The sequence below is a fragment of the Palaemon carinicauda genome, chromosome 36, assembly GCF_036898095.1.
Source record: "Palaemon carinicauda isolate YSFRI2023 chromosome 36, ASM3689809v2, whole genome shotgun sequence".
Classification (NCBI taxonomy): Eukaryota; Metazoa; Arthropoda; class Malacostraca; order Decapoda; family Palaemonidae; genus Palaemon; species Palaemon carinicauda.
In genome coordinates this window covers 40,399,159-40,418,029 of record NC_090760.1, presented here as the reverse complement: position 1 = coordinate 40,418,029, position 18,871 = coordinate 40,399,159, and the positions used below count along the sequence as shown (strand labels likewise).

Below are 18,871 nucleotides of genomic sequence, written 5' to 3'. Positions count from 1 at the left end.
GGAGAGGGGGCTCAGGCGCTGACCAAATGATATGGTCAGTCTCTGGGGCATTGTCCTGCTTGATAGGGCAATGTCATTGTCCCTTGCCTCTGCCATTCATGAGCGGCCTTTAAACCATTAGATATGTGTGTTTTGTTGGCTTGTGTACGTATGTCTGGTTTTCATTATCCAGCTTTCCCTCGAATAGATTTTTCCCTGTTGGAGCCCTTGGGCTTATAGCATCTTGCTTTTCCAACTGGGGCTGTAGCTTAGCTAATGATAATAATAATAATAATAATAATAATAATAATAATAATAATAATAATAATAATAATCACTTTCACCGCAGCATTACGTACATGAACTGCAAAATCACGATAAGACCTGGAGTCAGGTAGCTTCTACAAAGAGGGTAACGGTATCAACAAATGAATGACTCCACCTATTTGACTCGAGTTCAGAGGGTGAGGCATAGCCTTTGCAACGGCGCCTCAAATAATCTGGTTATTTGAGTTTACCGTTCTTTTATACTGTTTTGCCTTTTTTTTTACATCAGGTTTGATATTTTTCTTTTAATTTTCTTTCACTGAATAAAAATAATCCAATTATTTTCTTTCTCGTGAGGTTGTTGAATATAAATTAATTCGTGTCTTTCTTTTCTATATTCCTGGCAAACCCACGCCCCCCCCCCCAAAAAAAAAGGGTAATATCTTATTCAGGATTTTTAAAAAAAAATATAGTTTACACTTCCCCCATTGTGTCTATTTATAATGTTTATTTTAAAGGTTTAAAGGCTACTCACGAATGGCAGAGGGAAGGGACAGTGACATTGCCCTATCAGGCAGGACAATGCCTAGAGATTGACCATATTACATATGATCAGCGCCTGACCCACTCTCCACCCAAGCTAGGACCAAGAAGAACCAGGCAATGGCTGCTGATGACTCAGAAGATAGACCTATAGTCTCCCCCAAACTCCTATCCTTAGCTCACGAGGATGATAAGGTTGCAGCGACTAAAGAAACTAACGAGTCTGAACGGGACTCAAAACCCGGTCCGGCAATCACTGGATCTAAAAATATCACTGAGGGAAATATATTGCCGTATATTTCTTCTTTACAGAGGCAAATATATTGCCATATATTTCTTCACTGAGGCAAATATATTGCCATATATTTCGTCTTTACTGAGGCAAATATATTGCCATATATTTCGTCTTCACTGGGGTAAATATATTGCCATATATTTCGTCTTCATTGAGGCAAATATATTGCCATATATTTCTTCTTCACTGAGGCAAGTATATTGCCATATATTTTTTCATCACTGAGGCAAATATATTGCCATATGTTTCGTCTTCACTGAGGCAAATATATTGCCATATATTTCTTCTTCACTGAGGCAAATATATTGCCATATATTTCTTCTTGACTGAGGCAAATATATTGCCATATATTTCTTCTTCACTGAGGCAAATTTATTGCCATATATTTCGTCTTCACTGAGGCAAATATATTGTCATATATTTCTTCTTCACTAAGGCAAATATATTGGCATATATTTCTTCTTCACTGAGGCAAATATATTGCCATATATTTCTTCTTCACTGAGGAAAATATATTGCCCCATATTTCTTCTTTAATTTCATTTTTCCACTTACTGTATTTTTCTAAGCTCACTTTACTTTCCAATTCTTCATTCCAATTTTCAGTGTCCCACTTTCTGGTTTTGGATTTTATTTCTATCTTGGTCATTCTTCTCATCTGCCTTATAAACAAATTTAATTCATGTAGGTACTTTGCTGTTTGTTTCCACCATCTTTCTCCTTTTTCATTAATGTCCTGGATTATTGTTTTGTGTATTTTGTTCTTCCCATTCATGATACAGTTTGTGTACTGCAGCTTCCCACCCGTCATCCTCGTTTTCATAGAAGATACCTCTATATCTCCTCGTAAGGTAATATTAGCTGTACTTCTAGGGCCACCTATATGTTTTCCTATATACCTCATTCTCTAACCTGTGTAGTCTCTTTATTTCAGTTTGATAAGAAGTGATAGGCCTACTTTTTGAACAGGGAAAACAGAAGAAAGGGCAAAAATAAGGAAACCAAATCACCAAACCAATTTTAAGAAATAAAACAAATGACTTGAGTTTGAACATGAACTATATTTTCGCATTTTTACAATTTCATCACACCGCATTTACACATTTAACAGAGCATTAGTTAAATTAAGAAGTGGAGTCCCTGGAACGTCTGGAACAGTCCCTGGAACGTTTAGAACAGTGCCTGGAACGTCTGGAACAGTTTCTGGAACACCTCCTTCACAACTGGAACATCTGGAACGTCGTAATGTCTAGTTGAGACGACGTCCCTGGTTGTCGAACTGGACTCCCTGTCGGCGGAATTCCTCGGCTATTTCCAGCAGTTCGAAGACGTGTTCTGGAAGGGGATGAGGTGTCGGCAGGATATCGCTGGAAGGCTGGAATCCAGCGGCGTCAGCTACGAATTCCACTCGGGCCACTCCTCCGCTTTCCAGGGGAAGTCTGAAAGGAGACAAAATCTTTATTTGTGCTCAAGTAATTCCTTTAGATTTGCTTTCGGTAAACAATTCATGAAACTAATGTTATCTTTCTTTATTTCATGAAATGTTATTTTCTTAGAGAAGAAGTATTTCATGAAATGTAAACAGACACAAGTCAAAGCAAGACGAACGTTCCAGATCCTCCTTTGACAAATCACTCACACGTAGAATCCTCTCATGCCGACGGCGCCCTCGGCTCCAGGGGCGCCCACCACCTCCATCTCGAGGCCGTTGTCGGCGGCGAAGGCGTAGTTGAAGTTACCGTCGCCCTGGTCGACTCTGTCATCCCGAAGGAGGGCCACGACGCGGTCCTGGGTCTGTGCGGAGGCCAGGGACACGGCCAGGATACCGAAGAAGGCAATGATCGCCTGAGAGATAAAGAAGACGTTTGTGGATAATTCAAAGTTAAAGGAATCTTTAATTCAAGTCTTCAAATAAAGTAATCTTATAAGTTTTGGACCTTTGATTCAGGAAAATTGTTCAACTATATTTTGATCTTCGAAACTATAGTCACTTCAATAATAATAATAAAGAATCTCAGAGTTTGAGAGCTCTAAAGGGCCCCTAGCTCTTAAGAATATGGCCTAATAATATGTATAAATGTGATCTTTTGTGTTGTAACACATTACACTTTTTGCCTTAAGAAAATTCCCATTTAATTTGTAGTAATAATATCCATCTATTAATAGAATTTGATCCTTCAAATACTAAAATCTTCCTCTGGAAGACCTGAGCTTGAACTCATATGGCGGAAAATCTGGTTTCACTTACTGAGTTCATGATGCTGGATGTCTCAGATGACTGATGCTGCCAAGATGAGTCTCGGGTCCTTTTATACCTCCATCAGGAGGCTTGAGATGGGTTGAGGGGGGCGGGGGTGAGGTAAAGGTAGGGCAAAAGGTAGAGTGAAACATGTTTCCTCAGGAGATCAAAAGGCAACATTCTACGAGGACCACTTTTCAGAAGGTCATCTACTAGAGGCTAGATGACAAGACTAAAATGACCTCAGGAGATGTTTGACCAGCGAAAAAGAAACCTGTATTTATCATGAGTTAAATAATAGAAAAGAAAATGGGAATCGAATCTTAATAAATCCTTGAGAACCAGAACTAAACCGTTAGACTATTAATATTTACTTGATGAGGTTCTTACTATTCTTCTTCTTTTTATTAAGATTTTCGTATCTGTTATTTGTTTTATATAGTGATAAAAAAGGATAATAGATTCAAGATTAAGGCGAATTCATTGACGTCAGAAAAGGAAAGGTCACTGACATTAAATGTCAGTATCATAATGGTCCCTGTCAGTAGGTACCAGCATCTATAGTACCACAGAGAATAAAAGGATGTAGGAATTGTAACAGTGTCTCCCAAGACTTCCGAGAAAAGGAGACCACTGCCATTTTAGCTCCACTACTCTTCAAAAACTAATTGACACTTTATTTCTTTTTTTATCATAGACCTTTCCTCCCTAGAATAGGGCGACGCCACAGAAGTTTAGCCTTCAAAAATCTCAGCAAGTCTTTTGGAGTTGCAAGCCACACACAGATCAGATTTATTATAAACACGTTGGTTGAGAGAGAGAGAGAGAGAGAGAGAGAGAGAGAGAGAGAGAGAGAGAGAGAGAGAGAGAGATTTAAAAGCATTTTGTAAGTTATGTAGAGCGAGAAAGGCCAAATCATTGAGGTAAAATACATCTATGTTTTTATACATACGCACACAAGTACATACAAACACACATATGTAATATATATATATATATATATATATATATATATATATATATATATATATATATATATATATATATGTGTGTGTGTGTGTGTGTGTGTATGTATGTATACTTAATATATCTATAGACACACACACACACACACACACACATATATATATATATGTATATATATAACATTATCTCCCATAGCTCGTCCTCACACACCCACCCACACACACACATTATATATATATATATATATATATATATATATATATATATATATATATATATATATATATATATACACTATATATTCATATCAACATTTATGCCACAATAACTCAGTAAGGCCATATTCGAATATTTATATTTTCCAACTGGAGATATATTTTTTTCAATTTCAATTTTATTGTTTTGGTTCATTGCTTCTGTTGTTCATATTAAACAGATAAATTATCTTGACTGAGGGTACATTTAGGCACAATATTCCATCATATTTTTCTACTTTTTTTTTAATGTAACAGAAATTAGGCTCAATCTTTCTTTGCTATGAAATACAATCGTTCTAGTTTATCGTCATCTGCTGATCGTTCCTTTAGGGTTTATTTTTTTTTAAATGTTATGTGTCTTGATCACTGCTTTTATCTATGTATGGTGTTCATGTATAAATATATCGTTTTATAGAGTTCATGCATAAAGGTATATGCTAACCATAGCTGCATGAGCTACATATGAACCAACTGATCATATTTTGTTAATAGTTTAAAAACCTAAAAGAATCTGTTTACATTCCTTCCCTCTGTAGAATCAGGAAAGAAAACCTTTCGACTGTTAATGAATAGAAATACCACTGAAATATTCAAATAATTAGCTTTTAAGTAAAATCATAGAATGATATTCTATATAAATACTTCATTTCCTTTGACGTATGATGAAAATTATTATTGACTTCCTCACTATGTAAGGAAATTTATCCATACATATTGTTGGCAATTCTGGTCTTCCCCCCCCTCCTCCTCTTCCCCCCCCCCCCTCCCCCCCTGCTCTTCGGCCTGTAAGTTTTTACCAATGCTATAGCCAGAAATATCTCCCCAATATGTCTAATTCTACCAAAGTGATTCCTATGTAAACCGTATTTTTTTAAATATCCCATCTATTTTAGTATTCTCACAGTAAACCATATAAACAAAATTCTTTTGTATTATAATAGCAAAGAAAGAAACTAAGATTTTTTCAATCAATAAATTGGCATTTCGGTGGTTTTTAAATGTACCAATAGATGGCCTCAGGGAGCCCTTTTTGAGAATAAAATAATGGAAAATTCGGCTTTCGAAAAACAATGACGTAAGTACCGCGTGATTATTTCAGCCAATGGGATCACTCCATTTGGAACTTGTCAACGCTTCAGCCAATAGGAACACGTTCTACTGGGAAACTATCAAGATAGGTGGTTTACTCTTTCAATTGACTAAAAAAGGCAAAGGCCAGTTTATGAATTGCTAGTTACGAATTCATTGGAATATTTCTTTTACGAATGATTCTATATAATAAAATATGGGATATAAGTATTATTGGGAATTTAATAAAGACAAAAATGTACCTTGTAAATTTTGTAAACAGGACAAAAGTCATAAGTTGTATTATTACATTATGGAATGTAAAGAATTTGATGGAATCAGAAATGATCCCATTGCAGACCTGTATGAACAAATATGTTTTGTAATTAATAATAATAATAAAATAACTGATTTTATTAAAAAATGTAAGGGAAACCATATTGTATTTTAAAATAGAATAACTGTGTTATTTTTTTTTTTACTTTTATTAAGAAAATATACAGTTTACAAGTTCATTTTTACAAATACATATTTATATAAACATATGATTTATATTTTGATATTGGTTTTCCTGATGTGGTTTATTATTCATCATTAACATATACTAACATTAGGTTATTGGGAAAGGGAAAATATATGAACACTATACTTACCTTTTGATGTAAATTATCAATAAAATTTTTGAATTGAATTGAATTGAATAATAAAATACACACACACACACACACACACACACACACACACACACACACACATATATATATATATATATATATATATATATACATATAATGTATGCAAGGTTTAGTAATATTCATAATCGTATAATAATGATGTAATTCAACACATTGGTTTTGTAGTTCAAAAGTCAAAATTGAAATATCAAACAAACGGTTTGATTTTAAACCAAACGTATTTTGTTGGGTTTCAATAAATTTCTTCAAAATATATGAAATATACTTTGCTTTATATATTATATATTATATATCATATATTATCATGAGTGATACAGAATATCATTAGATATTAGATATTCACGATTCGTTTTGATATTAGTTAACTGGCTGCTGTAAAACAATTGCAATAATCAGTATAAAGTTTAACTGAAAAAAAAAAAAACTTTATTTATATCCATATCCATAGATCTGTTTTGAATTTTGAATTGATGGGAGATTATGAATAATTTCCTAATATTATTATGAAATTATTAACAAATTTATGGACAAAAAAAAACAATTTCTTGTGGCCATTAAGATATGGTGTTCTTGAGCCTTCACTATCTTGTTATATTAAAATGATTCTATGTAAACCGTATATTCTAAATACCCCATTCATTTTATGCTCTCACAATAAAGTATATAAACAAAATATTTATTATAATACCAAAGAAACAAAGTTCTTTTTCGATGAATAAATTTGCATTTCAATAGTATCTAAATGTACCAATAGATGGCCTCAGGGAGGCCTTTTCGAGAATAAAATAATGGAAAATTCTGCTTTAGAAGAACAATGACGTAAGTATCATGTGATTATTTCAGCCAATGGGAGCACTCCTTTTAGGACTTGTCAACGCTTCAGCCAATAGGAACACGTTCTACTGGTAAACTACTAAGAAAGGTGGTTTACTCTTTCAATTGACTAAAAGAGGCAAAGGCCAGTTTATGAATTGCTAGTTACAAATTCATTGGAATATTTCTTTTGCGAAGGATCTCGTATAATAAATTATATATATAAAATGTATAAAAGGTTGGTAATATTCTTAATCATGTAAAATTATTTAATTTATCACATTTGTTTAGTGGTTAAAAGGTCAAAATTGAAAAATCAAACGAAAGGTTTGATTTTAATTCAAACGTATTTTGTTGTGTTTCAATAAACATCTTTAAATTATATGAAATATACTTTGATTAACATATTATCACCTTTGACATAACTTTATTATGCTGAAGAATAATACTGAATATTATTAAACCTTATATATTCACGATTCGCTTTGCAATAAGTTTCATGACTGCCGTAAAACAATAGGATATTGTAAAAAAATACACATGGTGTTTATATCCATATCCATGTATCTGTTTTGAATTTTGAACTAATTGGAGATTGTGAATAATTTCCTAATATTATTATGAAATCGTTACCAAATTTCTGAAAAAAAAAAAATCCTGTGGCCATGAAAATATGGTGTTCTTGACCCTTCACTATCTTGAGTTACCAGAAAGCAATCCTTTGCATTAATCAGATGCAATTAAAGTATCACCAATGTTAGTGCTTTTACATAGATGAATGGATGGAGTGAAGAAAGCTCTGGGTGATGGGAGGATAGATGTGAGAGAGGCAAGATAGAGTTCTAGAAATAGGAATGAATGGTGAGCGACTGGTGACCACTGAGGCAGCAGCAGTAAGGAATTCAGTATATGAAACTTCACTTATGGTAGATGACGGAGGAGGGTGAGCTGTGGCACCCTAGCAGTACCAATAAAACTCGGCTGAATCCCTCGTCAGGCTGAGAGGAGCGAAGAGAAAAAAAAGTCCCCATTTGTTACTTTTTTTTTATGTCGGCTATCCCCCAAAATTGGGCTAAGGGCCTTGGTAAATAGAATAGAACGTAGATGATAACAGTAGAAGCAAATGAATGTCTCCTCTGAGAAGGGTACACCAGAATAGATGACAAGAATCAGAAAAAATAATCATACCAAAAAATCGTATAAAATAAAACAAATGACGTAAGTTTCAACATATAATATATTTACGCATTTTTACATTTACATCACACCCGCATTTACACTTTTAACAGAGCCTTGGTTAAGTTAAGAATTCGAGTCCCTGGAACGTCTGGTTCAGTGCCTGGAACGCCTCCTTCAAATCTGGAACATCTGCAACATCGTAGCGTCTAGTTGAGGCGACGTCCCTGGTTGTCAAACTGGACTCCCTGTCGGCGGAATTCCTCGGCGATTTCCAGCAGTTCGAAGACGTGTTCTGGAAGGGGATGAGGCGTAGGCAGGATATCGCTGGAAGGCTGGAATCCAGCGGCATCGGCCACGAATTCCACTCGGGCCACTCCTCCGCTTTCCAGGGGAAGTCTGGAAAGGAACAAAATCTTTATTTGTGCTCAAGTAATTCCTTTAGATTTGCTTTCAGAAAACAGTTCCTGAAACTCATGTTAAAGTATGTCTTTCTTTATTTCAGGAAATGTTATTTTCTTATAGAGGAAGTATTTCATGAAATTAGACAGACTCTAGTCAAAGCAAGACGAACGTTCCAGATCCTCCTTTGACAAATCACTCACACGTAGAATCCTCTCATGCCGACGGCACCCTCGGCTCCAGGGGCGCCCACCACTTCCATCTCGAGGCCGTTGTCAGCTGCGAAGGCGTAGTTGAAGTTGCCGTCGCCCTGGTCGACTCTGTCATCCCGAAGGAGGGCCACGACGCGGTCCTGGGTCTGTGCAGAGGCCAGGGACACGGCCAGGATACCAAAGAAGGCAATGATCGCCTGAGAGAAAGAGGAAGAAGATATTTGTGTTTAATTCAAAGTTAAAGGAATCTTTAATTCAAGTATGCAAATAAAGTAATCCCTATAAGTTTCGAACCTTTGATTCAGGAGAATTGTTTAACTATATTTTGATCCTTGAAACTATAGTCACTTTAATACTAAAAATAAAAAATCTTAGAGTTTGAGAGCTCTAAAGGGCCCTCAGCTCTTAAAAATATGACCTAATAATTTTTATGAATATGATCTATTGGGCTGCAACATATTACACTTTTAGCCTTAACAAAATATTCCCATTTAATTTGTAGCAATAATATCCGTCTATTCCTAGCATTTGATCCTTCAAATCCTAAAATAGATGACCTGAACTCGAAGCTGCCTCGTAGGACAGAAAATCTCGTGTTTCACTTACTGAGTTCATGATGCTGGATGTCTCAGATGACTGATGCTGCCAAGATGAGTCTCGGGTCCTTTTATACCTCCGTCAGGAGGGTTAAGATGAGATGAGGGGGGCTGGGTGAGGGAGAGGTAAGGTAAAAGGTATGGTAAATCATGTTTCCTCAGGAGATCCATATGCAACATTCAACAAGGACCACTTTTCAGAAGGTCATCTACTAGAGGCCAGATGACAAGACTTAAATGACCTCGGGAGATATTTGACTATCGAGAAAGAAACCTGTATTTGTCATGAGTTTTATATTGATAAAAATAAATTTTATGTTAATGAATCTTTCATAGCCGGAATCAAACTGTTAACAACTAATGCTTATTCAATAATGTGTATTTTCTTCTTCGTCCCTTTTCAAGATTTCCGTTTCTGTTATTCGCTTTACGGAATGTTGAAGAAGGATGATTTGTTTTACATTCAGGCGGATTAATTAATGTCACCAAAAGAAAGGTCGTTGGCAGTAAATATCAATATTGAAAAGGGAACCTATCGATAGGTACAGGCAACCACAGTACCAGACAGATTGAAAGGGTGTAGGGGTTGCAACAGCATCCCCTAAGATTTTTGACGAAAATAAGAGGCCTCTGCCATCTTAGTCCCTTGAGAAACTAATGGATATTTTGTTCTTCTGGTTTACCATAGACCTTTCCTCCCTAAAATTGGACGACGATAGAAAAGTTTAGCTTCCAAAAATCTGAGCAAGTCCTTTGGAGTTGCAAGCCACACACAGATGTATTATAAGTAGGCTGGGTGAGAGAGAGAGAGAGAGAGAGAGAGAGAGAGAGAGAGAGAGAGAGAGTCTAAAAGCACAGCGAGAAGGTCAAATACTAGAGGTAAAATACCGCTATGTATTTATACACATTCGCACACGTACATACAAACACTTACATGTAATATATATATATATATATATATATATATATATATATATATATATATATATATATATATATATGTGTGTGTGTGTGTGTGTGTGTGTGTAAAACAATAATAAATCATTGGTGTTCCAACATATCTTATGAATAATATAAGTAAAGAGGTTTATTAGCCGGTAATACCATATTCAAAAATCTATATTTTCCAATTGAAAATATATTTTTCTTGATTTAGATTCAAGGTTTTAATTCATTGCTACTGTTATTGCTCTAATTAAACAGATATATTCCCTTGCTTAATGGTAAACTTGGGCACACTTTTCTATCTCATTTCTCTATCTCTTGGTTTTTTAAAGTTTTTATAGATTGTATATGAATGATCTATTTTAATGCTGTTACTGTGCTTAAATATTTGATTTTAATTGTTTACTATTTCTCCTGTAGTTTATTTCCTTATTTACTTTCCTCACTGAGCTATTTTTTTATTGGAGCCCTTGGACTGGTAGCATCCTGCTTTTCCAACTAGGGTAGTAGCTTAGCTAATAATAATAATAATAATAATAATAATAATAATAATAATAATAATAATAACGAGAGAAGTCAGAGATTGGAGTCGTCCATGTCCTAAGATCTATCTGTGGTGGAAATTTCGTCAAAATCCGTCTTCAAAATGCAAATCCGGATCTAGAATCCGGAACCTCTCCAAAATTGGATGGGGTCGTCCATGACCTAAGATATTTCTGTGGTGAAAATGTCGTCAAAATATGTTGAGTAGTTTTGACGTAATCCTGTCCGCAGACACACAGACAAATAGATAAATGAATAAACCAACTTGAAAACATAACCTCATCCCAACTCAGTTGGCGTAGGTAACAAAATCAACAACGATAATGATAATAATAATAATAATAATGATAATAATAATAATAATAATAATAATAATGTGTCCCTCTAAAATACTTATAATTTGTAGGTTGGTTTTAACAGATTTAGTGAATCCACCATTTTTAGCACTCCATATCATGACAAAATAATAACGATATTCCATTCTGTAATAAAGATAAAGACCTATCCTTTGCTGAAATTTTTTTTTAACTTTTATTTAAAATAACAAAATACAATATTTACATTTTGTCAATTAAATAGTTGAACACAGGAATTCCTTTGTAACAAGTTTCTTCAATTTTTCCTTATACAAAATTGAAATTAAAACACATTTACTCTCACATGCTGAGAGGTGAATCAGTTCTGCCAATATTGAAGAAAGTTATCCGTTGTTTAACTGGAATATAATATGGGAAAATTTAAATAATAAGTGGATTGATCCAGTAAATAGAGGTATGTTGTTTAAATACAGCCACGAAATCTTAGCTACAAAGAATTCAAATTCAAATTCAAATTCAAAAAAATTTATTGACATATAGATACATTAAATGGGATGTATCAGCATGCTAATGCATCCCCAACAAAACTTATTACAATGCTCCTTTATCTATTCCAGTAAAACCTAGGAAACTTGTTAACAATTTTTTTTTGTGATATTATTATTTAAGACAAAGCAAACTTGCTCATTAACACTATTAATAGGAACATTTCTAAATTCCCTAAGTTTATCACATTCTAACATATAATGATGTAGAGTATGCGAGTATGCTTCACCACACAATCTACAGGGTATACCATCACCATCAATATATTGCCAACAATAATTATACCAAAGGATAGGTTATTTATGATGAATATTACAGACAGTTATTTGTGTAATAATTGTGGAGAGTCTGAAACAATTTTACACTTAGTATATTTTTGTTGATTTAGAAGAACAGTTGTGAATTGGATTAAAACATTTTTTAAAAAAGGTTTGTAAAATACATATAGATAGCTTTTTGAAGGTTTTAAAACTGGATTTTCAGGCCTATTCTAAAAGAGACAGAAATACAGCAATGTTATTAATAAGTGAATTTATAATTGGGATCTGGTACCTCCATAAGGTGATGCCCTCAGCAGATGAATTAAGTTTGATCTCCTTTATTAAAAATAGAATATTCAAGACAAGATCTATATTGTTAGAGTCACTAAAGGATAAATGTCTTTTACATTTCACTAAAAAATATGTTAATTTCGAGAAAAATTAATAACATTGTGTAAGTGAGAAATTCCTTAATGATAATTAAAGTTTAAAGTATATAAATTATAGTAATCATTATTCATTGCATTATCAACAAGTCTTGTTTTATTATGTTCTGTAAATATTTATCTAAGTGACATGTTAACCCTGGATAGGTACGGTGGGTCGTTTGCGACCCCGAGCGTAAAAAAAAAACAGGTTTTTCTCACGTGACTCACCCCTGTGACTGAATTTGTGGGTGATCGACCTGCAGGAGGTGTCTCCCCTACACGCTCTAGTAGTGTCCAGATGTGCATTGCTGTAGCTGTACTCCTTCCCCGATTTCTGAGACGCATCGGGGTCGTTCGCGTCCGAGTTTACCCTTCTGAGGTAGTTTGCATAATTATCAAAGTTATTACGTATTATGAAATTGTCGTAGAATGGTGCAACTTGTATAGGTTATCAGTTGTGGAAAGTCTTGGTGGATTGTTTGGCTACCATGTGCATGTTTTTTTTTTTAGTTAAAATGTCGTTCATCACCACGAGGACCATTTTACCGCGAGTGCCCCTTTTTCATTTTTTTTCATTTTTTTGCCAAGTCATTTTTCCGTAAGATATTGCCAAATAGTGTCGTAAAACTTTTGCTTGTTTAGTGTTGGAAAGTGTGTCTAGATGATCTGGCTACCCATGCATGACTTTGTTTTTGTCAAATACGACGTAGTTATTGGTATATTGGGTATTTAACTGCGGTTACCAATTTCTGTTTTTTTTCAATATTTGTAAAAATTACTACGTAGTAAGGAATTGCCGTATATTATTCATTTTTTTTTCATGTTTATGTGTTAGAAAGTGTGCCTTGATTGTTGGGCTAACACGTGCATGTCTTTTTTTTTATCTGAGATGTCGTATATTAGAATGTCGGGCATTTTACCGCGAGTGTCCCTTTTTCATTTTTTTTCATTTTTTTGCCAAGTCATTTTTCCGTAAGATATTGCGAAATAGTGTCGTAAAACTTTTGCTTTTTTAGTGTTGGAAAGTGTGTCTAGATGATCTGGCTACCCATGCGTGATTTTGTTTTTGTCAGATACGACGTAGTTATTGGTATATTGGGTATTTAACTGCGGTTGCCAATTTCTGTTTTTTTTTCAATATTTGTAAAAATTTACTACGTAGTAAGGAATTGCCGTATATTATTGATTTTTTTTTCATGTTTATGTGTTAGAAAGTGTGCCTTGATGGTTGGGCTAACACGTGCATGTCTTTTTTTTTATCTGAGATCCCGTATATTAGAATGTTGGGCATTTTTCCGCGAGTGCCCCTTATTATTTGTTTTGCATTTTTTTGCTTAGTCATGTTACCGTAAGGAATTGGCAAGTAGTGTCGCAAAACTTATATTTTTATAGTGTTGGAAAGTGTTTCTAGATGATCTGGCTACCCATGCCTATTTTTTTTTTAGCCAGATATGGCATATATATAAGTATGTGTTCGATTTTCCTGTGATTGCTATTTTTTCGTTTTTTCCCATTTCTTTCAAAATTACTACGTACTAAGGAACTATCACAGAGTAATATTTCATTTATATGTTTATTTGTCGGAAAATATGCCTTGATGGTTTGCCTAGCACGTGGCTGAAATTTTTTTTTTTCTGAAATGCCGTATATTAGAATGGCCATTTTTCCACGAGTGCCCCTTTTTATTTGTTTTGCATTTTTTTGCTTAGTCATGTTACCGTAAGGAATTGGCAAGTAGTGTCGCAAAACTTATATTTTTATAGTGTTGGAAAGTGTTTTTAGATGATCTGGCTACCCATGCCTATCTTTTTTTTAGCCAGATATGGCGTATATATAGGTATGTGTTCGATTTTCCGGTGATTGCCATTTTTTCGTTTTTTCTCAATTCTTTCAAAATTACTACGTACTAAGGAACTATCACAGAGTAATGATTCCTCTAGATGTTTATTTGTCGGAAAATTTTGTTTACTTTTTTTTTGATTGAATATCATCAAATTTTTTTAGCTAAAATATTGTTTTACATTTTTTTTTTCGATTTTATTTCCCTTCAAAAAAATTTTTTTGGGTCAGAATTTTAATTTTATAAACGTAAAATAATCGACAATTATCCAGCAACCCACCATACAATTTTTATGCATATCCAATAATAATTAGATTAGTAAATAACACCTTGAAATTGACATACCCTTCCTACATTTCAAGTGGCAGATTAGGGAGTCTGAGTCAGTGTGGTTGGCGGCCATTTTGTGGACATATCCGAAGCGTAAGCTGCCCTATCTATATATATTCTTGTTCCCTATAGAATTTGTGATATTTTGGTATATTTTTACCTGCATAAATATCATATTATATATTAAATATATGTATTTTTTTACGAAATTTCCAAGTACTCAAAAAATTACCTTTAGATATGGCCCCTGATATAAATGTAATTTACAAAATAATGAAGATTTTTTTACATATTTCTATTTTAGGATAACATATGTTTATTCCCTAAAAAAATTAGCCACTTCCTATTTCATTTGGGTACCCAAAAAAATTCATGAAATTTGGACAATTTTTTTTGGCCAAAAAAAGTTACCCTTTTTTTCTCATTTCAGATCTTCACCTCCATGGGTCTGACTTCATCCAAAATACATCAAGATGTGTCCTAAACATTCAAGAATCAATTCCTAAAAGGATTTGTGTATATATGTATAAACTTTTTTTTTATGAATTTTTATGTCAGGTCTTTTTTTTTTCTACTTAATTTTTTAAAATATTTATAATAAATAGTTTTTCTGCAGATGAGTAGTATTTATCTTTACAGTTGTTTTAAGCATTCATTGAAGTTTTTTTTGGCAAAAGAAAAAAGGAGGTTACTGCAAAAACTGATTTTTCAAGAATTTTTTTTGGCGTCGGGGTCGTTCGCGTCCGAGTATACCCTTAAAGGGGTGTCCGAGGACCGTACCTATCCAGGGTTAATATATGTAAACTATTCATTATAAAACACATCAGGAAAACCAATATTAAGTATATATGTTTATATTATAAATATGTATTAGCAAAAATGAACTTGTAAACTGTATATTTTCTTAATAAAAGTTAAAAAAAATAAAATTATATAGTCAGGAATTTCTCTCCGATATTTTTAATTCTACATAAAAATGAATCTAATGTACACTGCATCTCTTGAATATTCCATTCATTTTAATGCTCTCACAATAAAGTATATAAACAAACTATTTTTCATTATAATACCAAAGAAACGAACAAAGATTTTTTAAAGGAATAAATCAGCATTAAAATAGTATTTAATTGTACCAATAGATGGCCTCAGGGAGGCCTTTTCGAGAGTAAAATAATGGAAAATTCCACTTTCGATGAAGAAAGGACGTAAGCATAGCGTGATTATTTCAGCCAATGGGAGCACTCCCTTTGGAACTTGTCAACGTTTCAACCAATAGAAACACGCCCTTCGGAACTTATCAATGCTTCAGCCAATAGGAACACGTTCTACTGGGAAACTATCATGAAATGTGGTTTGCTCTTTCAATTGATTAAAAGAGCCAAAAGCCACTTTACGAAGTACCTGTTACAAATTCATTGGAGTAATTCTTTTGCGAATAATCTTATATAATAAAATATATATATAAAATGTATGCAAGGTTAGGTAATATTCTTAATCATGTAATAATGATGTAATTCAAAACATTGGTTTTGTAATACAAAAGTCAAAATTGAAATATCAAGGGAAAGGTTTGATTTTAATGCAACCGTATTTTTTTGTTTTTCAATAAATATTTTTAAAGTATATAGAAAATGTTATTATATACTACATATTCACGATTCTTTTCACAATTAGTTAAATGGCTACCGTAAAAATAATTACGATATTCAGATCAAAGTTTAACAGAAAAAAAAATATATATATTTATATCCATATTCATGGATAGGTTTTGAATTTTGGGAGTTTGTGAATAATTTACTAATATTGTTATAAAATTATAAACAAATTTATGGAAAAAAAAGTAATTTCTTGTGGCCATGAATATGGTGTTCTTGAGCCTTCCCTATCTTGTGTTACCTGAAAACAATCCTTTAATCAGACGCAACTAATTCATCTACGAAATTTGTGCCACTTGCATAGTATGTGGGTTAGGTTTAGGTCTAAAACAACATTAGATCCTTCTCTTCCATAACATTTGCAATGAAAACTTTGAAAAAGTCCTGTGGAAACATTTCAGGCCTAATTATTAATCCATGTGCAATGTTGTGTTGGCCTATTGGTAACGTCCTTGCCTAGTGATCGCCAGACTGTGGTTCGAGTCCCGCTCAATTAGCTAGTTCTTTTAGTTGCTGTAACCTCACCATCCTTATGAGCTAAGAATGCGATGTTTGAAGGAGCCTATAAGTCTTTTGCTGAGTCATCAGCAGCCAGTGCCTGGCCCTCATTGGTCCTAGCAAGGGTTGAGAGGATTTTTGGGCTCTTATCATATGTATTTATGGTCAGTCTCTAGGGCATTGTCCTGCGTGATAGGGCAATGCCCCTAAAACCATAAAAAAAGATATTACAAAATCCTCTTGAATCCATAGTTGATTTGCTGATATTCCATTTTCTCTACCTGGATCCTTAAAACATAGCATGACTCCCAGTTGCAGTTTTCCAGCATTGAACCGCTACCTTATTTTATAATTCCAGGAAATCATAAGAAATAACACAAATGACGTAAGTCTGAACATGAAATATATTTTCGCATTTTTAAAACATCACACCCTCATTTACACCTTTAACAGAGCCTTGGTTAAGTTAAGAAGTGGAGCCCCTGGAACGTCTGGAACAGTTCCTGGAACGCCTCCTTCACAACTGGAACATCTGGAACGTCGTAACGTCTAGTTGAGGCGACGTCCCTGGTTGTCGAACTGGACTCCCTGTCGGCGGAATTCCTCGGCGATTTCCAGGAGTTCAAAGACGTGTTCTGGAAGGGGATGAGGCGTTGGCAGGATATCGCTGGAAGGCTGGAATCCAGCGGCATCGGCCACGAATTCCACCCGGGCCACTCCTCCGCTTTCCAGGGGAAGTCTGGAAAGGAACGAAATCTTTATTTGTGCTCAAGCAATTCCTTTAGATTTGCTATCAGAAAACAGTTCCTGAAACTCATGTTAAACTTTTAGTGTCATTCTTTATTTCTTGAAATGTGATTTTCTTATAGGGGAAATATTTCATGAAATGTTATTATCTTATAGATTAGGTATTTCATGAAATGTAAACAAACACAAGTCAAAGCAAGACGAACGTTCCAGATCTTCCTTTGACAAATCACTCACACGTAGAATCCTCTCATGCCGACGGCACCCTCGGCTCCAGGGGCGCCCACCACCTCCATCTCGAGGCCGTTGTCGGCGGCGAAGGCGTAGTTGAAGTTACCGTCGCCCTGGTCGACTCTGTCGTCCCGAAGGAGGGCCACAACGCGGTCCTGGATCTGTGCAGTGGCCAGGGACATGGCTAGGATACCGAAGAAGGCAAAGATCGCCTACGAGAAAAAAGAATATGTTTGTGGTTAATTCAAAGTTAAAGGAATCTTTAATTCAAGTATTCAAATAAAGTAATCCAAAAATTTTCAAATCTTTGATTCAGGAAAATTATTTACCTATGTTTTGATCTTAGAAACTATAGTCACTTTAATAATAAGCTCTAAAGGGCCCTCAGCTCTTAAAAATATGGCCTAATAATTTCTATGAATATGATCTATTGGGCTGCAACATATTACACTTTTTACCTTAACAAAATTTCCACTTAATTTGTAGTAGTAACATCTATCTATTAATAGAATTTGACCCTTCAAATCCTATATCTTCCCCTGGAAGACCTGAGCTTGAACTCATATGGCGAAAAATCTGGTTTCACTTACTGAGTTCATGGTGCTGGATGTCTCGGATGACTGATGCTGCCAAGATGAGTCTCGGGTCCTTTTATACCTCCATCAGGAGGCTTAAGATGGGTTGAGGGGGGTGGGGGTGAGGTAAAGGTAGGGCAAAAGGTAGAGTGAGTCATGTTTCCTAAGAGATCCAAATGCAACATTCAACAAGGACCACTTTTGAGAAGGTCATCTACTAGAGGCTAGATGACAAGACTAGAATGACCTCAGGAGATGTTTGACCAGCGAGAAAGAAACCTGTATTTATCATGAGTTCAATATTGATAAATAAAAGGATAATCTAATCTTAATGAATCTTTAAGAACCAGAATCAAACTGTTGACTATCAATACTTATTCTATAAGGTTCTTATTTCTATTCTTCATTTGTTATGATTCACGATTCTGTTATTCATTTTTAAAGAGGT

General features: G+C 34.4%; 2 protein-coding genes across 4 annotated transcripts; both read right to left on the bottom strand.

Moving 5' to 3' along the window:
* Positions 1–2,131: 2,131 nt before the first annotated feature.
* Positions 2,132–3,461, bottom strand: LOC137628426 (cuticle protein AMP2-like). The gene is made up of 3 exons (XM_068359581.1): positions 3,333–3,461; positions 2,724–2,929; positions 2,132–2,523 (listed from the first exon to the last, which is right to left on the bottom strand). Exons 1-3 carry the CDS (start codon positions 3,339–3,341, stop codon positions 2,334–2,336), a joined length of 405 nt encoding a protein of 134 aa, XP_068215682.1. The 5' UTR covers positions 3,342–3,461; the 3' UTR covers positions 2,132–2,333.
* A 4,892-nt stretch (positions 3,462–8,353) lies between these two features.
* Positions 8,354–18,519, bottom strand: LOC137628427 (cuticle protein AMP2-like). 3 transcript variants are annotated; one of them, XM_068359584.1, is made up of 3 exons: positions 18,439–18,456; positions 8,904–9,109; positions 8,354–8,697 (listed from the first exon to the last, which is right to left on the bottom strand). In XM_068359584.1, the coding sequence occupies exons 1-3, from the start codon at positions 18,445–18,447 to the stop codon at positions 8,508–8,510; spliced, it is 405 nt and encodes a 134-aa protein (XP_068215685.1). In that variant the 5' UTR covers positions 18,448–18,456; the 3' UTR covers positions 8,354–8,507. The 3 variants fall into 3 exon arrangements, with proteins under 3 accessions (XP_068215685.1, XP_068215684.1, XP_068215683.1); XM_068359583.1 differs by lacking the exon at positions 18,439–18,456 and adding an exon at positions 9,519–9,621; XM_068359582.1 differs by lacking the exons at positions 8,354–8,697; positions 8,904–9,109 and adding exons at positions 17,266–17,609; positions 17,855–18,060 and having other exon boundaries at positions 18,439–18,519.
* Positions 18,520–18,871: the final 352 nt, after the last annotated feature.